The 26,754-nt window shown below is 36.2% G+C and overlaps 1 protein-coding gene across 2 annotated transcripts in view; it reads left to right on the top strand.

The window, feature by feature from the left end:
• The window catches only part of OLA1 (Obg like ATPase 1), a 170,780-nt gene extending 144,284 nt beyond the window's left edge, over positions 1 to 26,496 (top strand). For both annotated transcript variants that reach the window (XM_026492535.4, XM_026492536.4), the window contains 4 exons: positions 19,565 to 19,705; positions 20,392 to 20,488; positions 22,535 to 22,657; positions 25,992 to 26,496. In XM_026492535.4, coding sequence (XP_026348320.1) covers positions 19,565 to 19,705; positions 20,392 to 20,488; positions 22,535 to 22,657; positions 25,992 to 26,093 — 463 coding nt within the window. In that variant the 3' untranslated portion in view covers positions 26,094 to 26,496. The remainder of the gene's footprint in view (positions 1 to 19,564; positions 19,706 to 20,391; positions 20,489 to 22,534; positions 22,658 to 25,991) is intronic.
• Positions 26,497 to 26,754: the final 258 nt, after the last annotated feature.

Raw genomic sequence — 26,754 nt, 5'->3', positions numbered from 1 at the left:
AAGGACTTATGTCCTTAAAATTTCTATAAATAAATAATGCTGTGACCAATTACCCAATTTTAAAAATGGACAAAAGGCTCAAACATACACTTTACAAAAGAAGATACAAGAATAAACATGAAAGTAGGTACTTAGCATCTTTAAGTCATCAGGGAAAGGCAATTTAAAAAACTACCACCAAATGTGGACAAAGAAGTGGAACACATTTGTCATGTATTGCTGGTGGGAAGATAAAATGGTACAACCACTTTGGAAAATTGGCAGTTTCACATAAGTTAAGCATACATCTACCCTGTGATCCTGTAATTCCAACCTCTAGCATTTACCTAAAAGAAATGAAAATATATGCTCATATGTTACAAATGTTTTTGTTACACAAAATAATAGCAGCCTTTTTGGTAATAGCCTAAAACTGGAAGCAACTTACATGTCTGTCAGTAGGAGAATGGATAATTAAATTGTGACGTATTTGTACTGTGGGAGTCATACACCTCACCAATAAAATAACACAGAGCGACATGGTGAGGCAGGAGTGGGATTGACTGGAAAGGATTATTAAGGGAACTTTTCTGGAGAAATAAAAACCTCTTTATCTTTGTTGAGATGATGGTTACATGCGGATATAAAGTTTTCAAAATTCATCAAACTGAACATTTAAGATCTGTGCATTTTATTCTTTGTTAATTATACCCGAATAAAAAATAAATTAAAAAAGACCATCAGTGCTTCCTTGTTTCCTATCAGGTGTGTATCAGTATATGTAAAAAATACTTAGATCAACCTGGTAAGGCTGACTTGTTAAACTCTGTGAAGACAAGGACAATGTCTGTCTTCTTTATTACTACCAACCCACTATTTTGCTAGCACATAAGTCAGTATTTGATAAATACTTGTGTGAGTGGATAGTCTTAATGAGCCATGAATGTTTTTCTACCTATTTTATAATGCTTATAATTATCATATACCATGCTATTATATCAATGTACTATATTTTATCCAGATCACTTGTGTTTTCTATTGAGTTTATTTGACCTCTTTTTTAAAAAACTTAAAATTAATAAGGTACAGTGGACATCCTTGCAGCCGTTCAAGAAAGTACATTTCCTTAGCCTCAGCCAACACTGAGTGTTACTGTTGTTTTAATCTTTCCTAATTTGATAGACAAGAAGTGATATATTATTTTTATTCTTTTGACTACAGTATAAAGATAGGATTTTTTTTTAAGACTTATTTATTTGAGAGGGAGAGTGTGTGCAAGTGGGGGAAGGGGCAGAGACAGAGGGAGAGGGAAAGTCTCAAGCAGACTCCCCACCGAGCACAGAGCCCGATGACACAGTGCATGATCCCATGACCCTGAGATCATGACCTGAGCTGAAATCAAGAGCCGGACACCCAACCAACTGAGCCACCCAGGCGCCCCTAAAGATAGGGTATTTTTAATGACTGCTAGACTATTAGAGAAAAGATTTATCTCCCCTGGAAACAAAATGAAAAGTGGGCTTAAGTCAATTGCATAGCATTTCGATTCTCATTTATAATTATTATTTTGATGTATTCTAAGAGCAGAAATCTTAAAGTAAGAGAAAACACTCAAGAATGTGTATTTTGTAATATGTCATTAATAAATTACTTTTGGCAATTTCTTTGAAGGGAATTTATTTAAAACAGTAGATATATGTAGCGGGCAGTGTGTTGCTGTGGTAAAGAGAAACTTTTGAAGCGGGAACAGGAGTAAAGGACTAAATGTTTAATCAATTTGTCTCTCCCAAAATGGCCAGGGAACAGGGAGTGACAAGTCTGAGTAATACTGGTTCAGAAATTGTAGCAGGGTCAAATATGCTTCCTACTGCTTTACCTTCAATCTGTTTCTTGTGTGATATTGGTAGCCCTAAATAATTTTTTGCCCCTTCTTAGAAACTGGAGGAGAATCACTCAGCAATGATTTTAATGAGTAGCAAACTTGCCATTTTTTATAAGCAGACAGGACAATATAAGGAGGAAAAGAAAGAAAAGAAATACCTTAAATAAATTTTGATATGGTTAGCCCTTAGACCTGCCTTATCAGAAAATAGCCAGACTATGAGAGACTATGGACTCTGGGAAACAAACTGAGGGCTTCAGAGGGGAGGGGGGTGGGGCAATGGGATAGGCTGGTGATGGGTATTAAGGAGGGCATGTATTGCATGGTGCACTGGGTGTTATACGCAAGTAATGAATCATGGAACTTTACATCAAATACTAGGGATGTACTGTATGGTGACTAACATAACATAATAAAAAATTATTATAAAAAAAAAAAAAGAAAATAGCCAGAGATAGATAAATCCAACACAGTTCTGTTTTGAGAAATTGTGATCTGAACATTGAGGTATTTTAAAAAGACACGAGTTGTCATTTTTTTAAAAAGATTTTATATATTTATTTGTTTGTTTGTTTGTTTGTTTGTTAGAGAGAGAAAGAGAAAGAGAGAGAGAGCACAAGCAGGTAGAGCAGCAGAGGGAGAGGGAGAAGTAGGTTCCCCACTGAGCAGGAAGCCTGATGTGATGTGGGTGTCCATTCCAGGACCCTGGGATCATGACCTGAGCTGAAGGCAGATGATTAACTGAGCGAGCCACTCAGGCGCCCCCACAAGTTGTCATTTTTAACTTTCTAAATAATAATAACGAATATATGTTGAGCACTTAACTTGTGTCAGATACCATGTTGAGCATTTTACGTGCACTTTCTCATTTAATCTTCACACCAGCCTTCTGAAGTAGATGCTATTACTATCTCCATTTCTAGGTGAGAAAACAGACTTTAGAGAGGTTCCATGACATGGCTAGGGATTCCTCCTGTCTGGCCCCAGTGCTCTGTAACCATATGCTGTACTGCCTCCCTTAGCAGTACTTTAATTATGACAGTGCTTTAATTATGAGATTCCTTTCATTGAAATAAATTAACTTTTTTTATTTACAAAAATTCATTTTACACACAGTATCTTGTCAGTAAAATAATGGACTCTGGCTTATTTTTACTTATTAGAACAAAGTACAAGCTATGAAACCAACTACAAATTTTGGTAGATGTGATTCTCCTTTTTTTGGGTAAAAATATTCTATTAAGCCAGTTGGCATACTACTGATAGAGAAGTCACTTCTTTCTCATTTAACATGGTTCTATTTAGCACCTCTGAAAATACATGTTAATAAGAACTTACTTGCTGCAATTGAAGTTTGCATAAGAGATCTTCCGTAGTGCTTCTTGTTTCTCCTTGGCCCCGAAATCCCCTTTCTCCATAGATACAGAAACAGAGACTTTCCCTTTTTTTACATCGACTATTTGCCTTGGTTTTGTGTTCTTCTGTGTCTGTTCCTTTATGAAATTTACATGCATCCCACATGGTAAACAGAGGATTTAGATAAACAGGATCAGGAGGGGATGGCCTCTTTTGTTAGACTATGGAAGCACCCTCCAGAGGCTGAATTAAGAACAACTTCAGGAGAAGGATCCATTTAGGAAAGGCGGTCTGTGCAAATGGATTCTGACATACACACCCATATTTATCTTTCCCTTGGGGGTTTCTTACTTTCTTATTGGCCCCACAAAATTCCAGCTCTATCATGAATAAAAACCCCTTTCCTTTTCTGTTTCTCCCGTTACAACTAAATTAACCTGAAAAAAATGTTATAATTGAAAAGACAATTAAATGTATTAGTTTCTGTTTTTCTGAAATTTCTAGTTTTAATGAGGCCAAAATCTTCCTTTATTGAGGTTGTGTACCTCCTCCCCATTTTTGCTGTGTCACATTACTTCCCCTATCATAACACTTATTATGCTTTTTTGTATTTATGTGTTTGCCTTTTTTTCCCTTACCCCCTCTACCTCCTTTTTCAAAGTTGCACCCCATCTAGCATAATGCTTATTAGTACACATAGTTACCTAATATATATTTTTGCAATCATTGTGCTTGAATCTTTCCCTTTCAGTTATCTCCCTTTCTGTAAAGGACTGGTGAGGCAAGATTTCTTCCTAGAAATACATACCTGGTTTTTAAAAAGAACGCTCATTCTTTATTCACAGGTAATCTAATAGTATTTTTAACTCTACAGTAACTATTGAGAATGACCCCCACTGATAAGAGATAGTAAGGTTGGGAACTAAAGTTTAAAGGCCTCTAATGTTCTAGCACTTTAATACTGACATCAACCTGTGAGGATAAGTAGTTATTATTTGTGTTGTAGGTGATTAAACAGAGGTTCAGGAACCTTAAATGGCTTTTCCAGGATCTTATAGCTAATATGCAAGTAAGCTGAAATTTGAGTTGATATTTGCCTTACTCCAGAATTTCTGCTTTTTGTATTGATCTCTGATCTCTCTGCAGGAAGGTCAAACATTATAGTGTCACAATGTGCAGAATATTAGCACTTTTATTTTTCATTTTTAAAATCTCAGTTTAGCTTTTTAAAAAAATTTTTTTAGATAATTAGCATACACAAAATTCTCCCTTTTAAAATACACAATTCAGTGGGTTTTGGTATATTTACAATGTTGTGCCACCATCACCACTAATTCCAGAATATTTCATCACTCCAAAAAGAAACGCTGAGCCTATTAATAGTCATTTCGCCTTGCCTTCTCTACCTAACCCCTGGCAACCACTAATCTATTTTGTCTATCTGGATTTGTCCATTGAGGATATTTCAAATAAATTGAATTATAGAATATGTGGCCCTTTGCGTATGGTGGCTTTTACTCAGTATGTTTTAAGATTCATCCATGTTGTAGCATATATCAGTACTTCATTTCTTTTTATGTCTGACTTACATTTCATTATATGGATATACAACTTACTATTGCCCATTTTTCTTAACCTTTTTTTTTAAGTTCTTATTTAAGTAATCTCTGCACCCCATGTGGGCTCAACTCACGCCCCCGAGATCAAGAGTCACATGCTTTTCTGACTGAGCAGGCCAGGCAACCCTGTTGTCCATCTTTTAAATTATAACCATTGTAGTGGTTGTGGAATAGTATCTCATTTCCATTTTGATTTGCATTTCTCAATAATTAGTGATATTGAGCATCTTTTCATACGCTTGTTGGCCATTTGTCTATCTTTCTGGGAGAAATGTCTGTTCAAATCCTTTGCCCATTTTAAATTGGATTTCTGTCCTTTTATTACTGAGTTAGTTGTAAGTTATAATTATTACTGAGTTTTAAAAATATATATTCTGGCTACTAGGCCTTATCAGATAAATGAGTTCTAATATTTTTTTCTATTTTATGGATTGTTATTTCACTTTCTTGATAGTGTCTATTGTATTGGTGTCCAAAACTTTTAATTCTTATAAAGTCTAATTTATTTTTTGTTTGGTTGTCTGTGCCTTACATGTCCTATCTCAGAAACTATTGCCTAATCCAAGGTCATGGAGATTTCCACATGTTTTCTTCTAAGAGTTTTATAGTTCCGACTCTTACATTTAGGTCTTTGGTTCATTTTTATTTTTGTTTGTGGATGTCCACTTGTCTAAGCGCCATTTGTAGATTGTTCTTTCCCCATTGACTCGTTTTGGTAGCCTTGTCAAAAATCAGTTGACTATAGGGCATCCTGGGTGGCTCAGTCATTAAGCATCTGCCTTTGGCTCAGGTCCTGGGATTGAGCCCCGCATTGGGCTCCCTGCTCAGTGGGAAGCCTGCTTCTCCCTTTCCCACTCCCTGTTTGTGTTCCCTCTCTCGCTATCTCTATGTCAAATAAATAAATAAAATCTTTTCTTTAAAAAAAATCAATTGACTATAACACAAAGTCAGCAACAACAAAAAAACAAATAACCCAGTTAAAAATGGACAAAGGATTTGAATGAACATTTCTCAGAGAAGATATATAAATAGCCAATAAGCACATGAAAAGATGCCGGTATCACTAATCATTAAAGAAATGCAAATCAAAATTACAATGAGGGGGTACCTGGGTGGCTCAGTCATTAAGCGTCTGCCTTCGACTCAGGCCGTGATCCCAGGGTCCTGGGATCGAGCCCTGCATCGGGCTCCCTGCTCTGCTGGATGTTGGTAAGGATGTGCAGAAATTATAACCTTGGTGCAATGTTAGTGGGAATGAGAACCAGTATGGAGATTCCTTTAAAAATTAAAAATAAAATGACTGTATAATCCAGCAGTCCCACTTCTTGCTATACATCCCAAAGAATTGAAAGCAGGATTTTGAAGAGATATTTACGTATCCGTTCATTGCCTCATTGTTCATCATAGTCAAGAGGTAGAAACAACCCAGATGTTCATCAGTAAATTAATGGATAAACAAAATGTGGCATATACATAAAATGGAAATATTATTAAACATTTAAAAAGAAGGAAAACCACTGAATTGTCTTGATACTCTTGTCAAACATATAATTGACTAGGAGCGCCTGGGTGACTCAGTCGGTTGAGCATCTGGCTCTTGGTTTTGACTCAGGTCATGATCTCATGGGTTGTGGGATTGAGCCCTGCATTTCAGCAGGGAGTCTGCTTAAAGATTCTCTCCTGCCCCTCCCCCCACTTACACACACTCTCTCTCTCTAAAATAAATATATCTTGGGAAAAAAGTTAATTGACTCTAACAAACTCAATATCAAAACCCTCAACCCAATTTAAAAAGGGCAAAGGACTTAAATAAACATTTCGACATATGCTGCAACATGGATAAATACTGAGCACATTATACTAAGTGAAATAAGCCAGTCACATAAGACAAAAACTATGTGGTTTTACCTCCAAGAATTGTCTAAAGTAGTCAAATCACAGAAACAGAAAGGAGAATGATGGTTGCAAGGGACTGGATTTGGGGGAGAAATAGGTTTTGTTCAGTGGGTATAAATTTCAGTTTGCAAAATGAAAAAGTTCTGGAGATCGTTACACACTAGTGTGAATATAGTTAACATTACTGAACTATACATTTAAAAATGGTTAAGATGGTAAATTTTATGGGTTTTTTGCCACAATTAAAATTTTTTAATCGATTGATTGTAGGTGTAGGGGCTAATTTCCGAACTCTCAATTCTATTGCACTGGTCTCTATGTCTAGCCTTATGCCAATGCCACATAGTCTTGATTACTTGACACATAGTTTTATAGTAAGTTCTGAAATAGGGAATAGTGAATCCTTCAATTTTGGAGGTTTTTTTCAATATTATTTTGGCTGTTCTGTTTTGGCTTTCATTTTTCATATGAATTTTAGGATGAGCTTGTCACTTTCTACACAAAAGGCAGCTGGAATTTTCATAGAATGCATCTGTGAATCAGTTTGAAGACTATTTGCCATCTTTTTTTTTTTAAAGATTTTATTTATTTATTTGACAGAGAGAGACAGCCAGCAAGAGAGGGAACACAAGTAGGGGGAGTGGGAGAGGAAGAAGCAGGCTCCTAGTGGAGGAGCCCGATGTGGGGCTTGATCCCAGAGCACCGGGATCACACCCTGAGCCGAAGGCAGACGCTTAACAACTGTGCCACACAGGCGCCCCCATCTTTTTTTTTTTTTTTTTTTTTTAAGATTTATTTATTTGAGAGAGAAAGCGAGCAAGGACAACCAGGGGGGAGGGGCAGAGGGCAGAGAGAGAAGCAGACACCCTGCTCTGAGCAGGGAGCCCGATCTGGGGCTCGATCCCAGGACCCCGAGATCATGACCTGAGCCAAAGGCAGATGCTTAACCGACTGAGCCACTCAGGCACCCCAAGAATATTGGCATCTTAACAACATTCAGTCTTTCAGTCCATGAGTATGAATGTCTTTCCACTTAATTCAGCCTTTAATTTCTGTCAATGATGCTTTGTAATTTTCTTGTACAAGTATACTTCTTTTGTTAAATATGTTCCTATCTCAGGTTAGTTTTTATCATTTACAAGCCCATTTAAATTTTAGGCCAATATCAAAAAAGACTTGATACTAAAGTTTTCATCATGTTAATAGTACTGTGTTTCTTTGGCACACTACCACTATGACATATGTTTTGCAGTTCATGCTCTCTCTCCCTCCCACCCCCATCTATACCCAGTCTTATTCCAAGCGTCTTCTCCTCCATCTTTCCCAAGATAGTAAAGGTTTTGTTTGACTTTCTTCTCTTCATAAGTAGTCTAGATATGAAAGTCTCATTTCTGATACCATCTACATTCTTAAAAAATTATATTTGTGATAGTTAAGTCTTGTGACTCTCCCTATAATGTATGTTTTGATTATAGATTGCATCAACCTGATGTCTTCTTTGTACAAAGGTGGAATGAAAGATACTTTATCTCAGAGCCCAATGGCCAGAAGTAATCTCATATCTATAGGATCATAAAATAGGAAGTTTTTTGCAGCTGTTTCACAGTCTCAAGCTACAGATACTGGTTTCATACCTCATGACAACTATAATCACAGGATATTTCTATGTGTAATGTTTACATCTAGAATGTAGAGATGCAAAAAAAAAAAAAAAGAGAGAGAGAGAAAGAGATTCAAGAACAGTGGCTATCAAAACAGTGCAAAGTGTTGTAAGGGTTAGGTGCAAATCCCATTTTCAGAGATCACAAATCTAGGTTTTCTTGTAGAGTCCTGGATTCACAGGTGGTCCAGAAACTGTATTTTGAGAAAATTGCTCTGTAGTATCAAAAATGTACCCTCCTTGAGACCACTCAGTATGAACACAAGTTGTAACTTAGTAGCCTTGAAGGAGTAAGAAGCATGAGAGTTGGGGAACATCTTAAATTTTGAGGTGCTTTTGGTACGTTCACAATAAACCTTGATGGTTTAGACTTGAATTATAGTGGTTGAGGCCACAGGTTTAACATGGGAATGAAAATAACTCCACTATATTGTGAATTTTGTATAGCCTTACCTGAACTAGGTATGCTTCCCCCATGCTCTGTTGGTATGATTTTTCACTTTGCCACTCTAACTAATAAGCATGCATACTTCCAATGGCCAAGTCAACTATGGTTTACTAATTTCTAAAGGTTGACTGAAAGAATCGTATGTATTTCTGAATGTTCATTTACCTAATCTGTAAATTAACTTTCAACTTAATTCATTCCTATTCATTGATCCACCCAGCATCTAATGAGCATCCGCTTACGCCAGGCACTATTATAAGTGGTGCTGGGAACTGCAGTGAACAAAATATTTTAAAAGTTCCTTGCCCTAATAACTAGGTAAGTGGATTCACCAGTGCTAGGTGGAAGACCATAAACATTAAGAACATAAGTGCTATGAAAAGTCTATGTGAAGGAATAGAGAATAACAGAAAATAGGAAGACTTTTTTGTTTCTCTTTTAAAGATGGTGAACTGTAGGGGGCACCTGGGTGGCTCAGTTGGTTTAGCCTGTGACTCTTGATTTCCACTCAGGTCACGATCTCCAGATTGTGGGATCGAGCCCTGTGTCGGGCTCCTCTCTCAGCAGAGTCTACTTGTCCCTCTCCCTCTGCTCTCCCCTCCCCCTCTGCTCTCCCCTCCACACACACGTGCGCTCTCTCTCCCCCCCACCCCCTTCAAATAAACAAATCTCTTTTTTTAAAGATTTAATTAATTTGTCTATTAGAGAGAGAGAGAGACACACACAACACAACAGGAAGAGCAGCAGAGGGAGAAGCAGGCTCCCCACTGAGCAGGTAGCCCAACACGGGGCTCGATCCCAGGACCTTGGGATCATGACCTGAGCCAAAGGCAGATGCTTAACTGACTGAGCCACCCAGGCACCCCATAAATAAAATCTTTTTTTTTTTTTTTTAAAGATGGTGAACTGTAGCATTTAAGTAGAAAGATTGTATCTCTTGTTCAGTTTCTGGCATATGCCATAAAATGGTAGTTTGCCATCTGAAAAGGATCATCTACTCCTTGAACTTTAGAGTTGTTAAAAACAACAGAACTTTCTTCTGATGAAATCTGATGTGGAAATTCAGCATATAAGAGTGATGCAGCTGTGGTTGAAATACAAAAGTGAAGGGTCCTCAACTTCCATGTTCCTTCATCTCTTTCCACCCTTTCCTCTCTTAGCACCCTGAGAGCTCTGTTAGGGAACTCAGAACATGTGGAAAACCATCAGTTTGCAGATGAGTCAGTTAAAGCTAAGAGAACTTAAGTAGCTGCCCGCAGTCACTTAGCCAGTTATTAGCCTAAAGCTCTTTCCATCTTATCATCCATTCAGAAAATGTTTGAGCATCTGTGTCAGTGCTATGCTAGGACAGTTCTGTGGATATATCTGGAACAAAGAAAGACAAGTCCCTGATCTCAAGAAGTTTTTATTATAGTGGGAGGAGATAAGAAAAATAGTCAATTTATGGGGCGCCTGGGTGGCTCAGGCGTTAAGCGTCTGCCTTCGACTCAGGGCGTGATCCCGGCGTTCTGGGATCGAGCCCCACATCAGGCTCCTCCGCTGCGAGCCTGCTTCTTTCTCTCCCACTCCCCCTGCTTGTGTTCCCTCTCTCGCTGGCTGTCTCTCTCTCTGTCAAATAAATAAATAAAATCTTTTAAAAAAAATAGTCAATTTATAATACAGGGTGGAGTGTGGTAATAGCATCTGTCCATGTGGAAGCTCAGGGAAAGCTCTGCAGGAGCTGGTTTCTTAAATAATAAATTGGAGTTTGACCAGTTAAGAGGAGCTGCATTCATATACTTAAATGAAGATAACCCCAAAATGCAGTCATTATCAGGATCAGGATGCCTTCATCTATAAATAACAAAGACCAACCTAATACATAATAATAAGACCCAAGGTAGTAGTCTCTAGGGTTGTTTAATTCAGTGTTCCTGGTTTTTGTTTTTTTGTTTTTAAGATTTTATTTATTTATTTATTTATTTATTTATTTATTTATTTATTTATTTTCTTACTAGAGAGAGAGTGCCGGAGGGGAAGGGCAGAGGCAGGGAGTGGGAAAGAATCTTAAGCGGACTCCCCTCGGAGCGCAGAGCCTGATGCGGGGCTCAATCTCACAACCCGGAGATCATGACCTGAGTCATATGCTTAACTGACTGAGCCACCCAGGCGCCCCTCAATGTTCCTGTTTAATTCAAGATTGTGATATTATCAAGAAGAAGGGTTTTTCTCATCTTTCCGCACTTCCATTCTTTTGGTCACAAAATGGCTGCTAGATTTCCAGGGGTAATATCCAGACATAGTGTCCAGTAGAGACTCATTTCTTTTCTCTGTTTGAGAGCCAAAGGACCCATTCAGAATCTTTTTCTAAAGCCCCTAGGAGGCTTCCCCTCATGCCCCGTTGGCCAAAACTGGTTCACATGTCCATTCTCTAACCAGTTGCCAGCTAGAGAATGGGATTACTATGATTTACTCAGACTAATTAGGATTCATCCTGCTGTTCCCTCCTGTTATTCATTGAAAGATTTTTTTTTTAAACAGAGCATTTTTGCTGAACATAGAAAATATTCCCATACAGTTGTTATGTGCTCATCACATAGAAATTAATTGCATATATGATCCTTTTTTAAGCACATTAAGAGTTTAAGAAATCCCAGAGTCACAGTGAGCTGAAAGTGTTAGGATAAGTATATCCCAATTGTTCTAATTTGCTTTAAGGTTGTGTCCTTGTCATAACACCTATCGTTTCAGTTTCCTCATAACCTTCCAGTTACTCCTAGGGTCAGAAATCTTGTTAATCTCTGAAATAGAGTCTGAAACCCGATTTTCATTTATTTGCTGCAAAAGGAATGCCCATTTCTCTAGGTTTCACTTCCTTTTATACACACACATGCACACACACACAGACACACACATAGTTGGATGTATACAAATGCCATTTTATTGTAGTGACTGCAAAATAAATGGAGTTTTTCAGGCAGTGGTTCTGTGAGGTCCTTATAGGGAATAATTTGTGGCATAATACTTGAAATTGGGGCAAAATACCCCATTTACTTGATAACAATTTAAATTTCACAAAGTTCTCTCTGTAGGAGTCACTTCTTATAATATGAATCTAGACTCCAAAGCTAACTTACTACAGATGTTTTTCCAGGTATTGAAGCTTATTAGATATAACAGAGGTGTAATTATGTCTTATAAAATAAGAAACTATTGACCATATAGTAATTCTGTCTAAGTTAATTATTTTTACTGTGAATCTGAAACTTGTTAGATGTTGCGGGAGATTCACAGCAAACATTTTCCTTATACTTCCTGAAATTCTAGTGACTTTTTTCTCCTCTGCTTTCAAACTTAGAAGATGTAAACAGGAACTTTTTTGTTATTCTCACTCCCCTCATATCAGTGGATAGATGGTCAACATGTGCTCAGTTACCAGTCGGTCTGCAGAGTTATCTCAGACATTTTCATCCTTTCAGTTAATGTGCCGTCATTTTCAAAGGCTTTAGTTCACTGCTTCTGCAAGTTTGACATGCCTGTGAAATGCCTGGGGATCTTGTTAAAATGCAGATTCTGAGGTTCTGCATTTCCAATAGACAGCTGAATGGTGTGAGCACACTTTGAGGAACAAAGTTATATTCATTATCCTGTACAGTTCCATGAAATCAGACGAGAACAGGGAAATTTGAAGTCTGTTATGTACATCAAAGAGATGGGGATCTCTTTTGGAATAAGGATTAGATATTTAGACACTAATCAATTAGACTAGAGTTTACTTTTTTTTTGGGTAATTCTTCTTCCTTCCGCCTCCCCCCACCCACCGTCACTAACTTCCTTAATATCTCCATTCTAATAAGTTTATTCAAAGAATTCTGAAGAGTTGGGAATTTTGGATTTTCTAGAGCTCATTTTTTGGCCTTGAATGAATATTGTTTATAGGGTATATTTCAGTTTGTACATTGTTTGTATATTAATTTTTAGTATTAATAATTCCAGTGTTATTTATTGTCATTTGTGAAAGAACTGGATTTATGTTTGTTATCCGTAAGAGGATAATCTTATCTTCCATAGCCTTATTTCTTTTTCTTTTCTTTTAGAACACTGTAAATTGACTTTAATTTGCAGTGATAATGTTTGGAAAATGGAAAAAAGAAGTGTGATATCTTAAAGTCATTCTTTGGGACTCTGGGGAATTCTAATAGAAACGAGAGTAAACCTGCAAGGGAAGAGACTAGAAATGACCTCAGCGTTTTTCAGTGCCCCTGTATTTATGGTACATCCATACCATGAACAACATGAGAAGAACTAACTTAGTAAAGGTCAAGTCCTTAATACCGTTGACTGAATGATGTTAAATCACTAACGAACCAGGGGCGCCTGGGTGGCACAGCGGTTAAGCGCCTGCCTTCGGCTCAGGGCGTGATCCCGGCATTCTGGGATCGAGCCCCACATCAGGCTCCTCCGCTGGGAGCCTGCTTCTTCCTCTCCCACTCCCCTGCTGTGTTCCCTCTCTCGCTGGCTGTCTCTATCTCTGTCAAATAAATAAATAAAATCTTTAAAAAAAAAAAAAAATCACTAACGAACCAGCCCTAGATCCTCCTTTATGAAGTTGCATCATTTTCTGAATATTGACATATGGTTCTTGCCAGCAGTTATATTCATTCAGAAGCAAGATGTGACTGCTGATTTTTTGAAAAGTTAAGACCTAGATTCACACAGAAAATTATGTAGGTTTTATATAAGAATCTAATATTATCATATGTAACAGTTTTAAAGATTTGAAATACAGTTTGATATTACAAACTAGAATGAACAGATTTGAGAGAGTTTTAATGTTCAGCAAAGATACTATAAGTGGTAATATAACTTGGCTTTAGTGCTGGGTTGAGCCATCTTTAAGGATTTTTAGAAAATATAATCAGAATTTAGTAGCTAAGAGGTAGTTGCATGGCTAGATGGACATGAAGTGTACAGAAGAGTTAAAGTTCTTATTAAAGTATGAAACGTTTTTTTTTTTTTTTGAAGGTGTGTTTATTTAAGTAATCACTGTACCCCACGTGGGGCTCCAACTCATGACCCCCAAGATCAAGAGTTGCACGCCTTCCGACTGAACCACAGGTGCCCCTTAAAATATATTAGAGAAAATTATCTCAGGGGTTTATTTTAAGTTGCAAGAATTTAGTTTTATGTAGAGTATCAAATAGCACCATTGGGATTGTCCTATTTCCCACTATAAAGGTAAGTATTGTTTTGTGAAACCTGGGTCAATTTGGATATGTGTATAAAAATAAGCTGTCTGTGCACCACATGTTTGAATCAAATATAAAATCTATTTCTTCCGTTGGGTAATGTTCAAAAAAAGTTTGGGGGCACCTGGGTGGCTCAGTCGTTAAGCGTCTGCCTTCGGCTCAGGGCGTGATCCCGGCGTTATGGGATCGAGCCCCACATCAGGCTCCTCCACTATGAGCCTGCTTCTTCCTCTCCCACTCCCCTGCTGTGTTCCCTCTCTCGCTGGCTGTCTCTCTGTCACATAAATAAATAAAATCTTAAAAAAAAAAATTGAAAGCTGTTGTATTAGAACACAATAGAATGGGAGATTTAACTCCAGTATGGAGAGCTTTCAGTTAGGATGGTGGACTGAGCCAGTACAGGAAGCTCCATTCTTGTTCTAAAATACAGAAACACCAGAGAAGGTAACCAGAAAAGGAGGGTCTTGATGATGGTGTGTTATTTTTAGAACACACAGAAGGACTTGAAAGCGAATAAGGGATTTTCTAGATGTGAAAAACAAAGAGGAAACTCAGTGAGAGTAGAGAGTGAAATCAATAGAGTATGGCCCTCAGGGGGAAAAAAACCCAGTTTGTATATGGCCTAGAGGCCTTGGCGGGCGTAGGAATGAGTTAAGGCATAGGCCCCAGACTGCAGGTGCTGGAATGAGGCTCACTCATAAAGCCTAGAAAAAGCAATCCTTCCCATGATCAGATACTACAAAACCTCCCATTCCCACCCCTTCTGGACAAGGAAGAAACTGTACTGTCAGAAATTAGAGACTAGGATGGCAATATAAGAGGTAGGGGGCTTTAATCTGCATTACCAATAACCTAGTGCAGAAACACTAAGCATTAAAATGATCCAGAGCCCACGACCCTTCATACATCTTTCCCTGGAAGAACAAGCATAGAACTACCCCATAGATACATTTCCAAACACAGGGGACCACAGACTCCCTTCAAACTTGAGTGCTGCTGCCAAATGACCATACGCTCCAAACAGCACAGCACATACACAGGAACCAACTGTTGTGAGAGGCTGCTAGCTGATGATTCATGGTGGGAGGCAGAGTTTTACCCAAGAAACCAGAAGTAATTAGGGCAGCCCGGAAAGAACTTTTAAATTATTCTGTTTAAAATATGGAATGGGACTAAGAATTTATTAAATGAGTAAAATATTACTTTAAAAAAGCAGGTAGATTTGAAAGAGAAACAAATAGAATTTTTAGAAATAAAACTAGGGGTGCCTGCGTGGCTTGGTCAGTTAAGCATCCAACTCTTGATTTTGGTTCAGGTATGATCTCAGAGTTGTGGGATTGAGCCCTGTGTTATGCTTGAGATTCTCTCCCTCTCTCTCTGCCCCTCCCCCCCAAATAAATAAATCAATCTTGGTGGGGGGGGGAATATGTGCACATGCTTTAAAAAAAAAGAAATAAAATTAGTATCAGGGAAAAGAAATACAAACAATGTAAATGAACTTTAGGAAAATCAAATTATGAAATCTGGAATTTCAAGACTTGCTAAGAAGGTCAGATTATAAGAGCAAAGGTAAATTTGAGACATGGTCTTTTGGAAATCTAATACTAACTTAATATTAAAGATCTCATTCCGCCCAACAGTCTTAACGTCACAACCTGCCAGTGTATTTCAAAGTGTCATCCTTTTAGTCTTAAAACTGATTGTCCCTGCTTTGTCCCCTTGCTATGGAATCATTACCAGAGAGAAAAATACGACTTATGCCAATTCTTCTTTCCATTTGTCACTCATAAGACTTTAGGGAAGTCAACATGGCTCTGACTCCTTATCAAGAAAAAGATGGATCCCCTTGTAATAATCTGTATAAATTTGCAAAACGAGTATTATCAAAGTCTTTACAGTTTAACTCTTTGGGAGTGTACTGTCTTTACTGTTTGTCTCCCCTCATATAATTTGATATTCTGTGACAATATCATTATCATTTTATTACTTTGGTTTCTAACAATTGGATAGTTTTCTTTAGACATTTGCTAACATTTGTATATGGAGATTATTATTCAGTTACTTTGACAGAATGCACTTGAAATTGTTTTTCTAGTGGTGGTACTGAGCTCAACTTTGATTTTCCATATTCCTCATATGCCAGTAGCACACATTTTTAGATGACTAACTATAGTTTGGGGTATGGTTTGTAGCAATAGAATAGACATTTTTCTGCAAAAGGTAACTGGTCCCAATGGGGTTCAAACTTGTGATCTTGGCCTCATTATCACACTTTTGTAACCATCAGACGTAATAGATTTATTTTATGTATTTCAGTCTGTAATCTTGAAATTGAGTACTATTTTTTATTACCCAAGGTTTATTACAAATATGTAATTAAAAATCACTTTGGGACATTTCTCACTTTTGTTTGATAGTAAAAGTAACAAAAGTAAAGCAGACAGCCAAAGAACCCAACTCACTTTTCATCTTCCCTGTGTTTTCTATGACAGTGAAAGTCACAAAAGTGAAGCTTGCAGGCAAAGAGCCTAACTCACTTTACGGAGAGTGCTCCGGTACCTTTTTCTTTTAGTGAGGCTATAGCAGGTCTGATGTCAGTCACTTTAGAGACCTTTAGACCTCAGTGCTCATTTATTGCTAAAATGTACCAGCTCTGCTTCTGCATTATGAAGATCATCTGTCAACACTTTGAGATATTCTCCTTTGTTATTAAGCTTGTGATGCTCTACACTGTCAGGTTTTTTGCCAATTATAGTTAAGGTACAATGGTGTATTCACCAGATCAAAGTCTCACATTGGCGGTAGAGGAATGATTTGTAAGTCTTTATTCATCTGAATTGTACAATAGAACACCTGAGGAATGCAAATAATCCCTCTGAGGACTCTGCAGGAAAGGCTGTTAAAATGACAGGGTAGAACTATTGTTATTCTGAATTGATGTTTTAGCCAAAGTAATTATTTCTTATCTTGTTGTTTCATAACAGTTCTGGTTTTATTAGTTATGTTGACCATATTTATGAAGCAAAATGTGTATGATATTTTTATATTATCCTTCTACCTCGGCTTGTTTTATTTCATTTTCAATGAATCTGTATTTGGTATGGAATCTTTATACACACACACACACACACACACACACTCTTGGCTCTGACTTGTGTAATAAACGTATGTTACTAAACCATATCGTTTTGTTTGAACAGTGTAAGTCTGTGAAGTAACTTAGAATCTCATAATGTTATTATAGGCAGAAGTATCCGTTTAAATTTTCCCTTTTTTGGGGTGCCTGGCTGGTTCAGTCTGTGGAATGTGCAACTCTTGATCTCAGGGTTGTGAGTTCGAGCCCCACGTTGGGTGTAGAGATTACTTAAAAAATAAAATCTTTTTAGAAAAATAGCAAAAATAGAAACAAATTTTCCCTTTTTTCCTTAGCCTATCCTTTATAATTTTGGATAAGAAAATACCTGCTGTGGATTTCCTATTTTAAAGGACAAATACTTTATTCCAAAATAAATCTTAGGGATTGGTCCATTCTTTCAGGATGTGACCAAAGGAAAAAAAAAATACTATGAAGATCAAAACTACTGATAGTATTAAATAAGTAAATTACAGGCTAACCTTATATAACAAACATGTACAGACTATTATGTGAATTTTTCATTCCCTTATCCTATCCTAAATCCTACTTGGTAGGCCATATTCCTAATTTTATAATAACTGATCCCCTGCCATTTTCTTTGATAGGTGAGTTTCGGTGAATTTGTGGTTTAGTTTTTGTGCTTCTTTTCCCCTATTGTGACACTTACATTGATTATTTAAAGAATTCCTGCCACAATTTTTTGTCATAATAGCTATTAAAACCTTGGTATAGGGGAACCTGGGTGGCTCAGTCATTAAGTGTCTGCCTTCGGCTCAGGGCGTGATCACAGGGTGCTGGGATCAAGCCCCGCATCAGGCTCCTCTGCTGGGAGCCTGCTTCTTCCTCTCCCACTCCCCCTGCTTATGTTCCCTCTCTCGCTGGCTGTCTCTATCTCTGTCGAATAAATAAATTAAATCTTTAAAAAAAAAAAAAAGGAATACACCAGAGAGATTGATCTGTCAAATAAATAAATAAAATCTTTTTTAAAAGAGAAAAAAAAACCAAAACACTTTGGTATAAATGCGGGAGGCTCATAGAACTATGTAAGACTATGGTATGCAGTAATATTTTTAACATAAGTTTCTGTGAAATCTATATTCACTTCTATACTTCCAGAATCATAGGCATAGGGACGCCTGGGTGGCTCAGTGAAGTGTGTGCCTGGGTACTGGGATCAAGCCCCGCATCAGGGCTCCCTCTCCATCTGCCCCTACCCTCCCCACCTTGTTCTCGCACTCTCTCTCTTTCTCTCTCTCAAGTAGATAAATAAAATCTTAAAAAAAAAAAAAGACAAAAACAAAGAATCATAGGCATATAATCTGTGATTATCTGAGAATGAAAATTAGCTATAGTAACTACTGTTATTAGTAACACTAATAATCATAATAGTAATGCTGTTTACTGTATGCCAGGCATTACTTTTCCAGGTTCATTACAATATAATATGTACGACAATTGTCTCCATTTTTATAGGTGAGGAAACAGGTTTAGAAGGGTTTGATAACCTGCCCAGGAATAAAGAGCTAACAAAGTAGTAGTAGAATCAGAACCTGGTTAATGTATTCACTACACTTATTTCATTTATGTTCTAACTACTGCTTTGCCAAAACAACCCATAATCTGGAAGAAAAAAAAAAATCACTCAATAACATCTTTTCGGGTAACAACTTGGTGTCTATTCCCTAACTGATTGGGCTTTCCAAACCCTTTGTGATTGAAGGAATTTATTTCCTCTACAGTTCTCTTATTTGTGCTCCTGCAAAAGTAAGAACAGTGTGGAAATAATCAACTAGGTTTGTAAATGTGCATTTCTGGATGTGTTTGTTTTGATTAGCCAAAATCTTCCTCAAAGACAGGTAAGCTCTTGTTAGTCCAAAAGGGAACTGGCCTAGGCATATAAATATCTGGGTGGAACAAATGATTTATTTGGCAAAAACTCTTCAAAATTAGCTGGCACTTCTTAGGTGTGGTTCCTATACAAACAGAACATAATGTTTTTGCTTCTTAAAAATTTACTTTGTAAAGTAAGGAAAATAATAAATCATAAAATTGAGGTTTTCAAGGACATAGGTGTTAACGCTGAACAAATTTAGTGTAACTTTAAAAAGTTTTATAATATTTGTATAATGGTTCGTATAGATAATGTGCTAAAGTAAAACTAGGTTACAGTAAAATCTTATGGCGTATACCTGAAGCAATTGCTGCCTGTTAATGCCTTGACCTTGGAAAGCTATACACAAAAAGATGGCATCATAAAACCGTGCAATTCTTATGAATATGTATGTGCTACTTGATAATAATGAATGTGGTACAGTCATGCATGCACTACAAGATAATGTTGTGCCCTTTTTTGTCTACAGGTTGATAAAAATTAAAGAGTGGGTGGACAAGTATGACCCAGGTGCCTTGGTCATTCCTTTTAGTGGGGCCTTGGAACTCAAGTTGCAAGAATTGAGTGCTGAGGAGAGACAGAAGTATCTGGAAGCGAACATGACACAAAGGTTAATTAGCATTCATTTTCCCTACACTTTATTATCAACTATTTCCTTGCAGTAATTTAATTGCTTGCGCTGATAGAATAATAAATGACAGAGTAATTACCATTATAAAGAGGGAATCTTCTCCTTTCTTTACCATGAGACAGAGTGAAAAGATTTATTTTAAATTAAGTTTTTAACTGTCATCTGTCATCTCTGTACAGTGTTTTAATTATAACATAGGTATTAGTTATGTATATTTTTGAGAAGGAATGATCGCCAAAACTCTTTCGTCATGTTCAGTGGGGGAGGGGAAAGGGTGAATCAGTTGCCTTAATTTTTTCTGAGTAGCACTAATATATTGTTTAAACATTGGATTTCAATCAATTTTGCTTTCATGACCCACGTCCTGGAAATAATTAATATTGGAGGAAAATAGTCATAGAATGGGTAGATCAGATTTTTCTTTTTTTTTATAGTAAACAATTAAAGATGATATATTCAGATGAATACAATTAAAACCAATTTTAGAAGGGATTTTTTTAGAAACAGTTACATGGTTTCAGGCCTCTTCAAGTGTGTTATGAAAGATGAATGGTCATTTACTAATATCCTTAACATTTCGGCTCGAAATGAATAATTTTAGCTCTATACTGATCTCTGGCACAATCAACTTATATGTTGAGTGAATTTGTTTCATTTTATTTCAGCGCTTTGCCAAAGATCATTAAGGCTGGGTTTGCAGCACTCCAACTAGAATACTTTTTCACTGCAGGCCCAGATGAAGTACGTGCATGGACCATCAGGGTAAGATTCATACTTATTCATCAGCTATATCCAGTTCCACACTATTGAATTCAGATTGATATCACTGACTTTGAAGTTTGTCATGGTGGCGGTTAGCTAGTCATTACAGATGAGGTTTTTGTCCAGGATAACTTTAATTATTTGTGAGCTGCTGAACAGTGAAAGTGGAGCGGCATTGATTGAGGCAGGTAACAATTGATTCTGCCTATTACATAGTCTGAATTTCTTCATCCTGTAGAATCTGTCTACCCTCCTCCTGTGGTCCGAGATAAGACGCACCAGTATTGTGCTTGCTTAATCTGTGTGACTGGGTTTGTCTGCAGTGAAATTGATGTTGCTTTTCATTTTGTATTCGCTAAGTTTGTTTGGGTTGCGGGTGGTTCTTTCCTCCTTTGCTTTGCTCGGATTACATTTTCAGCAATAAAAGCAATATGACATCATTATGCTCTTCATAGATACACAGTTGGGCTCAAAGAGCTAAACTCAATGTGTAATAATTCATGCTTTTTTATTTGAATTCATAGAAGTGGTGTTTATTTTTGCAGTGTTATATATTCAATCTTTCTTCTTTAAAAATGTGATATATATTTTAAATATTGATGTATACTGATTACGACCAGAAAGAATGACTAATTTATTCCCAGAGGACAATGGAAACTGTGAACTGTAATGGCTTGCTTTTAAATGTAAATATATTGTAATATGGTAGTCACTATTGAAAAATATTTTGAAATATATGTAGTCCCAAATAACGTTACAGAATATAAAAATGTCAGAACTTTCAGAAATATTCAGTGTCTTATGGATTCTTTTATTATGCTTTTTTTAGTATATGCTCCCTGATAAATTTTAGTGCTGTTTTGATTTCTGTTTTCACTGACTATCATAATTTATCGTTACATTTATTTTGATTTAATATGGATAGAATCACGGAGGCAGTTCATCGTAACGTTAAATGTGTTGTGTGAATCTGAGATTCACTTTTATTCCTTCTACTCTTTGTAAAAAGTGTTTGATTGACTTCTAACCAAGGTCCTTTTATATAGACTTAGAAAATAATGTCAAAGCAAATCTAAGTTGGTAAACAAATTGCCACAGTTTATTTTCACTATATATTTTAGAGACTTAAAACTTCCAAACTTAAGTATATGCAGCAGGGAAGATAACATGTTCTGGGCTTGAAAGTGTGAAAGCTGGTTTATCTTAAGACTGATTGTAAGTATCCATGATTTAATGTGCTGAGATATTTAGTCAGGTAAGCATCAGTGAGTAGCCATATTAACCCAATACATCTTTTATTGTAAAAACTGTGCTTTATAGTGTCAGACTCCTTATCACTTTAACATGCTTTATTAAGCAGCCTTTAGGTCACCATTATTTCTCAAATTTCTTTCCATGGTTGTGTGTGTCTGGAATGTATGTCCTTGTAATTTAACATATGGAGTAATTATAAGACATTTTTCTTCCCATATCAACTTGAATTTTCCTTCTTGATGGTTAGAGGCAGCGTGTGTTATGTTAAATGTTTGAAAATTTTATTACTAAAATTTTATGAGAATTTCAAAATTATTTGCTGAACATAGATTATATGATTTGTTGGAAATGTCTTTAAAATGTCCCTTTATATATTGCTTTTTATATGTTCTTTAGATGAGCTGAAATTTTAAGGCTTTTTATCTTTTTAAAACCTTTGATAATTCAGCTTGAAAGTTACTTGAAAATCCTTATTTTTTTTCCACTGTGAAGAATAGAAAATCGAAATGAAACCGACACCAGAACTAGCCCACTGCATCTAAATCAATACAACTGGATGACTGTTAGGAAAAACAAAGCTGTGCTTTAATATCTACTGATGTGTCTGTGCTCAAATCTGCTGCACAGACAGTGCCCCGTGTTAAAAATGTACTAATTGTATATCTGACATCTTAACCGTAGTATTAAACTAAGTTCAAGTTGAATCCAACTGCGGATCAGAGAAAAGAAACTCTACGCTTACAATCAATCATCTTAAATGCAATTAGTTTTCTCTGGTCTTTCTTCTCAAAGAAAGGGACGAAGGCTCCTCAAGCTGCAGGAAAGATTCACACAGATTTTGAAAAAGGATTCATTATGGCTGAAGTAATGAAATATGAAGATTTTAAAGAGGAAGGTTCTGAAAATGCGGTCAAGGTAAGAAATTTTTTTCTGATTTCGTGTTTATCATTTTTACTACTATGAAAATGTTCATGAGTAAAGTGAATGATAACTGTCTTTTAAAATGGGCATCAGGGTTTAGTGTTACTGTCAATGATTACAGAGCCGTAGGTGTTCACATGCTTTTAGGTGATTTTTAAAATGTGTGAATTGTCAGTATATTTGTGTTGTATGTTAATATATTTCTAAAACTGAAAATAAAAAATAGTTTTAAGTAATTACAATTTCAAAGAGTTTGTTCACTAACCACCAATGAAAAACTATACTTATTACATTTGAATATCTGAAATAGAAGTAGTATGTATATGCTTATGATTAATTCAAGGAAAGGGATAGAAATTTAGTTAAATAAAACCTGTTCTTGCTAAAACTTCATGGTTGTACTTTTTTTTAAGATCTTTGGGAATTTGATTTGCTTTCTCAACACTAGAGGGCAGGTCCAAAATTGTGCTTTATTTTAGCTAATAAGTATAATTTGATTTGCAGCCACTAACAATGAAGCATTGCTGTACATGAGTAATAAAAGATTTTTTTAAATGTAAATGCTGCTGCAAGCTTAATTTTGTTTGGCTTTATTAGGTTTTACTTGGCAAAATCTAGTACTGTGTCATCTCTAATTGATAAATAGGTCAAGTGATTAAACTGACATTGTATGAAAGCTTCTTTGTCTTTAATTTAATTTGATATTTGAAGACTACCATAGAAAATATTGCAGACGTTAAAGAGGTCTCTCTTGTGTTTACTATTTCATAATTTGAAAGGAATGCAAAAAAGTTTATTTCAAGTTTAGTTTATTCTCATCGGTAATCATTGGAAAGATCATACTGAACAGCAGGACTTTAATAGAACTGTTGGAACCCCAGGAAGAGGAGGGAAAAATCTTGGTATAATTGGTTCAATGTAGAATGAGAGCCATTTTGTTTTCTTAAGTGGAGTGAAAGAAGTTACATTTTATAACTAAACAAAGTCATTAACTTTTTAATGGTGTCATTTGTATCGATAGGTACGCAAATATTGAGATCGAACTTTGTCAGGAATACTCATCAGACTTGAAAAATCTGATTATTTTTCAACATGCTACATCATGTTGGCATATATATTTTTCATAGAGTAAAGATGATTAAAATAAGGATATTTTTCTATCACTAGAATTCAGGAGGGAATGCTTCTTTCCTATACTCTCATGTATAAACCTGTTTTATCAATCCTTAATCAATGTCTATGTTGTAATAAACTTGAAAGATACATAAATTGGGAATGCTTCCTTGTACTATACAGAGAAACCTTATAATATGTAATAAAATAATATTTCTTGCTTGTGAAAATGCTTTATGCTAACTGAAAGCTTCTATACTATAAATTAGAAAAAGATTGACCTCTGGCTTTTCAGCTTAGAATACCATTAAGTATTTTGTGTGTTTTTTAATCTCCAAAACTAACATTTCAGAATTTGAACTCCAAGTAAAGTAAAACATTTATGAATCGCTTTATGCTCTCTTTTTCAACAAATAGTTACTTGTATATTATCAAGTAGGTTTCAGGTTTAAGAGCAAGATTGCGTGTGTGTGTATTTCTAACACCAGTGCAGCATAACTAATTTAATGCCAGCGCTGTGAACTATATACTGAATAGCTCTGTGTGGGCTTTGTAGTCTACAGGGATATCACATTATTAGCAATCATATCTGCTTAGGCAAAGCTGGCTTCTACAGATGGCTGCTTTCAAGTGCAAATGAACTGGTTAGACGTGTCTTGTTTAATACATACTCAAGATTCACAAATGGGTATTGATTTTTTTTTTTCAACCAGTGTTTCTGATAGCAGTGGAAATGGATTAAATGGTCTCTAGAGAATTTAAAGGAACACTGTCACCTTTAATTAGTAGTAAACTTGAGTGGTAACAAAGTATATAAACTTACATTAATATGTCATGTCAATATGTATTTGATTTAAATTGTCTATATAGTTTTATAACAGTGGGCTTTAGAATCTCAAAATAAGTAGCATATGGCCTTCAATATATCACATGTCTTTACAGAAATCATGTGAATGTGGGTATGTGCTTGTATGTGTATATATGTATCTTTTAGAATGTTAAGGTATCTTGGTTTTTTTAAAAGTTAGCTCCAGTTTATTAGCATGTAATCGGTAGGTGATTTTTAATATGTAGTCTAGACATTTGAAAATGTGCTTACTAGGGCTCTGTGATCTGCTTTGTTGATTTTAACCTCAGATGTACAATCTTTGTTAGTGTTATTTCTGATTAGTGTAATTGCACTTGACTTTGAACATTCTTATCAATAGCCTCAAAGAGAAGTACTAATCTTATTGGGCAAAGGTTTCATGTTCTCAATAAATTCTAGCAGAAAGAAAATACTTTAGAGAATTTTTTCCAAAAGATCCTCGAGTTCTCATTGTTGAGCAGCTGATGGTGGGGTCATGTGGGACTGTGTCCGTTGTGTGCGGTATTAAGTGTAGACACTAAAGAGCCTGTTGTGCTTTGGGTGAGTGTGTGTGCTGTGCCTGGCACGAACCTGGGTCTCTGGGCTGCTGCTTGTTTGTACAGAATTGCTGCGGATTGCGCTCTTGGATCTGCATACCAGCAGGTGGAATCAGTTGCTTTGCCGACTGATTTACAAGTGGGAAACGTATCTGTCTGATTTACAAGTGGGAAACGTATCTGTCTTTGCAGTTCCAACCTGTTAGAGCCTGCTTGTAGCTAGGGCTGGTAGTCAGTAGACTTCTTCGTGATGAATTCTAGCCTACACCACTGTGTGTGGTCATTGTCAAGACTAAATAAAAAACTACAAGGAAATCATTTAAAATCTGTACGTTAAGATTGATAATAGTTTTCCTTGTAGCAAACTCCTTTTGGCATCACCAGAATCACCAAATAATTTCCTTAAGAAAATAAAGTAGCTTCAAACTAGTTATATAGTCTTTTCTTCCTGCCTGGTTTGATCTGTTTTGTTACAGTGACTTGCCGGATGTTTGCAGACACATCAGAAATGTACCATAAACAGCATGTAATGAAACTTAATGATATTGGTATAATTACATTTATGTACCAACAGTTTAGTAGAGAATACATTATGATTATGTACGTATGGAAAATCTAGTTCTGCCCAAATCAGGAATATTGTGCTTCTCTCCAAGTCTAGTTTTGAACTTACATATTTTCCTATATTTCTTTTTTGTTTGTTTGTTTAATATGACCCAAGAAATAGAATGCTTTTTGCATCTGATGCTATCATTTACCTCATGCATTTCACTGTATAATAACCCATTTCCTCTCTATCTCTTCTTTACAGGCTGCTGGAAAGTACAGACAACAAGGCAGAAATTATATTGTTGAAGATGGAGATATTATCTTCTTCAAATTTAATACACCTCAGCAACCGAAGAAGAAATAAATGTTATTGTTCAGATAAATGTACAACTTCCAAAAATGGATATGATTTTTTTAAATTAACATTTCTGAAAACTGAGGGAAAAATAAAGTTGGGGGATGGGAATCTTCTAAAAACAGAATTATTTTTGTTTTAAAATTAAAATACTGTGTACCTCCAATGAAATGCAAGTTCACTGAATGTGAACAGCTTTGCTTTTCACGTGATTAAGACCCTACTCCAAATTGTAGAAGCTTTTCAGGAACCATATTACTCTCATGATACTTCATTAATCTCCATCATGTATGCCAAGCCTGACACATTTGACAGTGAGGACAATGTGGCTTGCTCCTTTTTGAATCTACAGATAATGCATGTTTTACAGTACTCCAGATGTCTACACTCAATAAAACATTTGACAAAACCAGCCTTGGTGTGTTTGGGGATGTCTGTATTGACTGACTGTGGTGTGCTGAATGCGATACGGCACCTGGTGGTTGCTGATTACAGAATTTTAAGGCGTGTGTATGACACAGTAACTGGCAGTGTGGGGCAGCTGCAATTGTATCTTAAAAGTGAGTCTTTCATGGGACTCAGAAGAATAGTATACCAGGGATTTGTCTCAAGAAAGTTAATTAATTTGTAGATGGACATTTTTTGAAAGATGATAGCAATGATGTTACAA

This window comes from Ursus arctos, unplaced genomic scaffold (assembly GCF_023065955.2).
Source record: "Ursus arctos isolate Adak ecotype North America unplaced genomic scaffold, UrsArc2.0 scaffold_1, whole genome shotgun sequence".
NCBI classification, from domain to species: Eukaryota; Metazoa; Chordata; class Mammalia; order Carnivora; family Ursidae; genus Ursus; species Ursus arctos.
This window is presented reverse-complemented; position numbering and strand designations above follow the sequence as displayed.